At 41.9% G+C, this 7,691-nt stretch overlaps 1 protein-coding gene across 1 annotated transcript; it reads left to right on the top strand.

The window, feature by feature from the left end:
• Positions 1-6,113: 6,113 nt before the first annotated feature.
• On the top strand, positions 6,114-7,691 carry LOC124506196 (lysine-specific demethylase 4D-like). Its single transcript, XM_047072212.1, has one exon. It carries the CDS (start codon positions 6,114-6,116, stop codon positions 7,689-7,691), a length of 1,578 nt encoding a protein of 525 aa, XP_046928168.1.

Here is a 7,691-nt window from a genome sequence, read left to right as displayed (position 1 = left end):
ACAAATCAGGAGACTATAGATGCTGGAGAGGATGTGGAGAAACAGGAACCCTCTTGCACTGTTGGTGGGAATGCAAACTGGTGCAGCCGCTCTGGAAAGCAGTGTGGAGGTTCCTTAAAAAAATTAAAAATAGACCTACCCTATGACCCAGCAATAGCACTGCTAGGAATTTACCCAAAGGATACAGGAGTACTGATGCATAGGGGCACTTGTACCCCAATGTTTATAGCAGCACTCTCAACAATAGCCAAATTTTGGAAAAAAACCTAAATGTCCATCAACTGATGAATGGATCAAGAAATTGTGGCTTATATACACAATGGAGTACTACGTGACACTGAGAAAGAATGAAATAGGGCCCTTTGTAGCAACGTGGATGGAACTGGAGAGTGTGATGCTAAGTGAAAAAAGCCATACAGAGAAAGACAGATAGCATATGGTTTCACTCTTATGTGGATCCTTAGAAACTTAACAGGAACCCATGGGGGAGGGGAAGGAAAAAAAAAAAAGAGAGAGAGAGGTTAGAGTGGGAGAGAGCCAAAGCATAAGAGACTGTTAAAAACTGAGAACAAAATGAGGGTTGATGGGGGGGATGGGAGGGAGGGAAGAGTAGGTGATGGGCATTGAAGAGGGCATCTTTTGGGATGAGCACTGGGTGTTGTATGGAAACCAATTTGACAATAAATTTCATATATTAAAAAAATAAAATAAATGCTTGGTAGAATCTACCTATAAAGCCATCTGGTTCTGGACTTGTGTCTTTTGGAAGTTTTTTGATTACTGATTTAATTTCATTGCTATTAATTGGTGTGTTCCAATTTTCTATTTCTTTCTGATTCAGTTTTGGAAGATCATATATTTCTAAGAATTTATCCATTTTCTTCTAGGTTGTCCAGTTTGTTGGCATATAGTTTTTCATACTATTGTCTTATAATACTTTTCACTTCTGGGGTGTCAGTTGTTATTTCACCTCCTTTATTTCTTATTTTAATTATTGGAGTCCTCTCTCTTTTTTTCTTGAGTCTGGCTAAAGGTTTATCAATTTTGTTTATCTTATCCTGGTTTCATTGTGCTATTCAGTTTATTTTTTTAGTCTCTGTTTCATTTATTTCTGCTCTAATCTTTACTATTTCCTTTTTTCCATTGGCTTTGGGCTTTGTTTCTTTTTCTTTTTCTAGCTTCTTTAGGTCTAAGGTTAGGTTGTTTGTTTGAGATTTTTCTTGTTTCTTTAGGTAGGCCTGTATTGCTATAAACTTCCCTCTTAGGACAGCTTTTGCTGAATCCTAAAAATTTTGGGCCATTGTGTTTTCATTATTTGTCTCCATGTAGTTTTTCATTTTTTATTTTTTACTTTTTAATGTTTATTTTTGAGAGAAAGAGAGAGTGAGAGAGCAAGTGAGGGGCAGAGAGAGACAGAGACAGAATACAAAGCAGGCTGCAGGCTCTGAGCTGTCAGTACAGAGCCTGATGCGAGGCTTGAACTCACAAACTGTGAGATCATGACCTGAGCTGAAGTCAGACACTTAACCAACTGAGCCACTCAGGATCCCCTGTCTCCATGTATTTTTTGATATCCTCTTTGATTTCTTGGTTGACCCATTTATTGTTTAATAGTATGTTATTTAACCTTCATGTATTTTAATTCTTTCCAGATTTTCTTGATTTCTAGTTTCATACTGTTGTGGTCAGAAAAGATGCATGATATGATTACAACTTTTTTAAATTTATCGAGACTTGTTTTGTGGCCTAATGTGATCTCTTCTGGAGAATTTCCATATGCACTTGAAAAGAATGTGTATTCCACTGTTTCAGGATAGAATGCTCTGAATATATCTGTTAGATGCATCTGGTCCAATGTGTCCTTCAAAGCCACTCTTTCCTTGTTGATTTTCTGTCTGGATGATCCATCCATTGATATAAGTGGGCATTAAAGTCCCCTATTATTATTGTATTAGTGTCAATTTCTTCCTTCATGTCAATCAATAGTTGTTTTATGTACTTAGTTGCTCCCATATTGGGTGTATATTACAGTCGTTATAGCTTCTTGTTGGATTGTTCCTTTTGTCATTATGTAGTATCCTTCTTTGTCTCTTATTATAGACTTTGTTGTTGTGTTTTTTTTTTTAATTTTTTTTTCAACGTTTGTTTATTTTTGGGACAGAGAGAGACAGAGCATGAACGGGGGAGGGGCAGAGAGAGAGGGAGACACAGAATCGGAAACAGGCTCCAGGCTCTGAGCCATCAGCCCAGAGCCTGACGCGGGGCTCGAATTCACAGACCGCGAGATCGTGACCTGGCTGAAGTCGGACGCTTAACTGACTGCGCCACCCGGGCGCCCCTAGACTTTGTTTTAAAGTATATTTTGTCCAATGTAAATATTGCTACCACAGCTTTCTTTCCACTTCCATTTGCATGGTAAATGTTTTTCCATCCCTTCAGTTTCAATCTTCATGTGTCTAGATCTGAAGTGAGTCTCTTGTAGCAGCATATAGATGGGTCTTGCTTTTTTATCCATTTAGTCACCCTATGTTTTTTAATTAGAGCATTCAGTTCATTTACATTTAAAGTAATTATGATAGTTATGTACTTATTGCCATTTTGCTACTTATTTTACGTTTGTTTTTGTAGTTCTTCTCTGTTCCTTCTTTCCTTGTTCTGTTCCCTTGTGGTTTGATGGCTTGATGTGATTGGTTTCCTTTCTCTTTATTTTTTTTGTATCTATTACAGGTTTTGATTTTTGGTTACCATTAGGTTCAGATGTAACATCTTATGCATATAGCAGTCTATATCAGGTCATTTATGTTTGAACTCATTATAAAATTTTTGTTCCCCCACCCCATGTTTTATGTATAAGATGTCATACTTTATATCCTTTTATTTTGTGAATCCCTTGACTGATTTGTATAGATTTTGTTGATTTTACTGCTTTTGTGGTTTAGCCTCCACTATGGTTTTATAAATGATTAATCTACTACTTTATTATATGTTTGCATTTGCCTATGAAAATTTTTCCTTTCATAATTTTCTTATTCCTGATTATGGCATTTTCTTTCCACTCAAAGAATTCCCTTTAATGTTTCTCATAAGGCTGCTTTAGTGGTGATGAGCCCTCTAACTTTTGTTTGTCTGGGAAACTCTTTGTCTCTCCTTTTATTCTGAATGATAATAAAGCTGAGTAGAGTATTCTTAGTTGCAGGTTTCCTTCTTTCAGTACTTTGAATATATCTTGCCGCTGTCTTCTGGCCTGCAAAGTTTCTGCTGAAAAATTAGCTGATAGCCTTATGGGGTTTTCCTTGTAGGTAACTCTTTACTCTGGCTGCTTTTAGAGTTCTCTCTTTATCACTACATTTTGCCATTTTAATTATTATGTGTCTTGGTGTGGACCTCTTTGGGTTAATTTTGTTGGGGACTCTCCGTGCTTCCTGGATCTACGTGTCTGTTCCCTTCCCCAGATTAGGGATGTTTTCACTTATTCAAATTAATTTTCTGCCCCATTCTCTCTCTCTCTTTTTCTGAGATCCCCATAATGCAAATGTTATTACCTTTGAGGATGTCACCAAGTTTCCTTAACTGATTCTCATGTTTTATTATGCTTGTTTTCTTTTTTCTATTCAACTTGATTGCTTACCATTACCCTGTCTTCCAAGTGCTAGTCTGTTCTTCCACCTCCTCTAATCTGCTATCGATTTCTTCCAGTGTATTTTTTATTTCAGTTATTGAGTTCTTTATCTCAGATTGGTTCTTTTTTATATTTTCTCTCTTTGTTTAAGGTTTTACTGAGTCCATAAGTATGTTTATGACCATTACTTTGAATTTTTATCAGGCATATTGCTTATCTCAGTTTTATTTAGTTCTCTTGCTATGGTTTTGTCCTGTTCTTTTTTTGAACATATTCCTCTGTCTTCTTATTTTGTCAAGCTCTCAGTGTCTGTTTCTATGTATTAGGAAAGTCAGCTATGTCTCCTGATCTTGGAAAGTTGAGGCTCTATGAAGAAGAGGTCCTTAGGTGCCTTACAGCACAATGCTCCCTGTTCACCAGAACCAAGCACTTCAGAGATGTATACTATGTGGGCTGCATGCACCCCCCCATTATGGCTGAGCTGCACTTAAAGTCTATTTTTTGATAAACATGGAAATTTGTGAAAATCATCATAGCTTGATGAATTATCACAATTAGCTCTTCTGATGGCTATGTAACCAGCCCTAGGTTAAGAATATTTCTTCAGAGGTTTCCTTATGCCCCACTCACAATCTCTCTCTTTCTCAAAGGTAACTACTACTCTGACATCTAATATAGCTAACTTTGCCTCATTTTTATCTTTTCTTTAAGTTTTTTTATTTGTTTTGAGAAAGAAAGAGAGAGAGCAAGTGGGGGAGGGCCAGAGAGAGAGGGAGAAAGAGAATCGCAAGCAGGCTCCACACTGACAGCACAGAGTCTGATGTGGGGCTCAAACTCATGAACTGTGCGATCATGACCTGAGCTGAAACCAAGAGTTGGATGGTTAACCAACTGAGCCACCCAGGTGCCCCTCATTTTTATCTTTATAAAAATGGAATCATGGATTATGTTGCTCAGTATGATGTTTATAAAATTATTTTTTATGTTTCTATGTGGTTTTGTTTATCGTCATTCTATATTATATTCGACTGTATGAATATACCATAATGTTCATCCATTCACAGTTGATGGGTATTTAGGTTGTTTCCAGTATTTGGCTACTAGAAGTAATTTTGTTATGAACATTCTCAGAGGTACCTTTTAGTGCAGAGTCATGCATGTTACCTAGGCATGTTTCCACATGTATGCACATGTATGTGTTCAATTTTACACATGCATATGCTCAGTTTTATTAGTACATACTATCCAAATAGTTTTCCAAGGTGAGTGTAATGATTTCCATTATCTTTATTAGAGTATGACAATTCCCATTGTTCCACATCCACACCACCTCTTGTTTTATCATCTTATAAAATTTTAGCCTTTTATGTGGTATATATATATATAATGGAATACTACTCAGCAACGAAAAAGAATGAAATCTTGCCATTTGCAACAACATGAAAGGAACTGGATTGTATTCTGCTAAGTGAAATAAGTCAGTCAGAGAAAGACAGATATCATGTTTTCACTCCTATGTGGAAGTTGAGAAACTTAACAGAAGACTGGGGGAAGGGAAAGAAAAAAGATATATAGTTATAAAGAGGGAAGAAAACCATAAGAGACTTTAATACAGAAAACAAACAGGGTGAAAAGGGTGGGGGTGGGGGTATGGGAAAAATGGGTGATGGGCATTGAGGAGAGCACTCATTGGGATGAGTACTGGGTGTTTTATGTAAGTGATGAATCGTGGGAATCTACTCCCAAGAGCACACCGTATGCACTGTATGTCAGCTAACTTGACAATAAGTTATATAAAAAAATAAAAATAAATAAATAAAAATAAAATAAAATTTTAGCCCTTTGGGTGCCTGGGTGGCTCAGTTGGTTAAGCATCTGACTGTTGATTTCAGCTCAGGTCATGATCTCACAGTTCGTGGGATCAAGCCCCGTGTCTGGCTCTGCTCGGACAGAGTGGAGCCTGCTTGGGATTCTCTCTCTCCCTCTCTCTTTGCCCCTCCCACTCCCCCCATCAAAATAAATAAATAAACTTAAAAAAATTTTTAGCCATTCTTTGAGCGTTCAATAATGTTCCATGGTGGTATTTTATCTGTAACTCTCTAATACTTTTCCTACATTAACTTTCAAAATTTTTGTATTTTTTCTTTTAGGCTTTGTCTAAACACTGCCCTGAAGACACTACCTTTAGGATACCCACCCAAGACTGAGTGATTCAACAAACCTCAAGAGGACAGAACCAGGTGCCAACAGAGGAGCATCACAGAATTGCAGGCACAGCCACCCTCATTTCTGGGCAAATATTCTACCACAAGTGCTGTTCGCTGATGAATCAGCAAGCCTAACAAACATTATCCTTTAATTTGCATAGTAATAATAGTCCACCGGTGTTTCCAGCTGACACAGACACTCAAATTCATTTTTGAAAAAGTAGCATTTTCCAGCATCCTCGAATATCCAGAAGATATCTAAAAAGTTTGGGCTTTGGTGCTTATTAATGAAAACCATGAAGTCTAAGGCCACCTTTGCTCAGAACCCAAATTGTACCATAATGATATTTCATCCAACCAAAGAAGAATTTAATGACTTTGATAAATACATTGCATACATGGAATCCGAAGGCGCACACCGCGCAGGCCTGGCCAAGGTGATTCCCCCCAAGGAATGGAAAGCCAGGCAGACCTATGATGATATCAGTGACATCTTAATAGCAACTCCCCTCCAGCAGGTGGTCTCTGGGCGGGCAGGTGTGTTTACTCAATACCATAAAAAGAAGAAAGCCATGACAGTGGCGGAGTATCGCCAAGTGGCAAACAGCGGAAAGTATCGGACTCCGCCACACTCGGATTTTGAGGATTTGGAGCGAAAGTATTGGAAAACCCGCCTGTACGATTCTCCGATTTATGGCGCTGACATCAGCGGCTCCTTGTTTGCGGAAAGCACTCAACAGTGGAACCTTGGCCACCTGGGAACCATCCAGGACCTGCTGGAGCAGGAGTGCGGCGTGGTCATCGAGGGCGTCAACACGCCCTACCTGTACTTTGGCATGTGGAAGACCACCTTCGCCTGGCACACGGAGGACATGGACCTTTACAGCATCAACTACCTGCACTTCGGGGAGCCCAAAACCTGGTACGCGGTGCCCCCGGAGCACGGCCGGCGCCTGGAGCGCCTGGCCACCGAGCTGTTCCCGGGCAGTGCCCGCGCCTGTGACGCCTTCCTGCGGCACAAGGTGGCTCTCATCTCGCCCACGGTCCTCAAGGACAACGGGATCCCCTTCAATCGGATCACTCAGGAGGCTGGCGAGTTCATGGTGACGTTTCCCTACGGCTACCACTCTGGCTTCAACCACGGCTTCAACTGCGCAGAAGCCATCAACTTCGCCACCCCGCGATGGATCGACTATGGCAAAGTGGCGTCTCAGTGCAGCTGCGGGGAGGCCAGGGTCACCTTCTCCATGGACGCCTTCGTGCGCATCCTGCAGCCTGAGCGCTATGAGCTGTGGAAGCGCGGGCAGGACCGGGCTGTTGTGGACCACACGGAGCCCACCTCGCCAGACAAGGGGGAGCTCAGCGCCTGGAGGGAGGCCCAAGCTCCCCGGAGAGCCCAGCTGGGCCTGAGGCACCTCCCCCCGCGCCGGGCCACGCGCACCCCTCGGCCTGTGGCCGCTAGTGGTGGGACTGGCCGTCGCACCCCAATGTGCCTGGCCTCCCCACGCCCCTTGCCGGCCCAGAGTTCTTCCTCTGATGCCCAGTCTGGGCTTGTCCCCGCCTGCACTTCCCAGGAGCCTGGCCCCACCCGACCACCGACCCCGATTCCCTCTGCCCGAGATGTTCATCCCTCAATGGGCAGATGTGGTCCTGGTCGTCGTCCTCGGGAACAAGGGGCCCGGGGGCCCAGCATCCAGGCCCGGGCCAAGAGGCGTCTCTCGGTGGGAACAACGCACACAGCCCAGTACCCTGAGGCTCTGCCCGGTCCTGTGGATGAACCCTCAGTGGACAACCCTGTACCACTGAGCCCTGGGCTCCAGCAACCTGCGGAGGCTTCTGGGTACAGTTGTGCCCTTTTCCCCTAA

Source organism: Lynx rufus, unplaced genomic scaffold (genome assembly GCF_022079265.1).
Source record: "Lynx rufus isolate CCGP_SWC_20201006 ecotype Redwood Valley unplaced genomic scaffold, mLynRuf1.p SCAF_9, whole genome shotgun sequence".
Taxonomy (NCBI): Eukaryota; Metazoa; Chordata; class Mammalia; order Carnivora; family Felidae; genus Lynx; species Lynx rufus.
The sequence above is the reverse complement of the archived record's forward strand: the minus strand, read 5'-3'. Positions and strand labels throughout refer to the sequence as shown.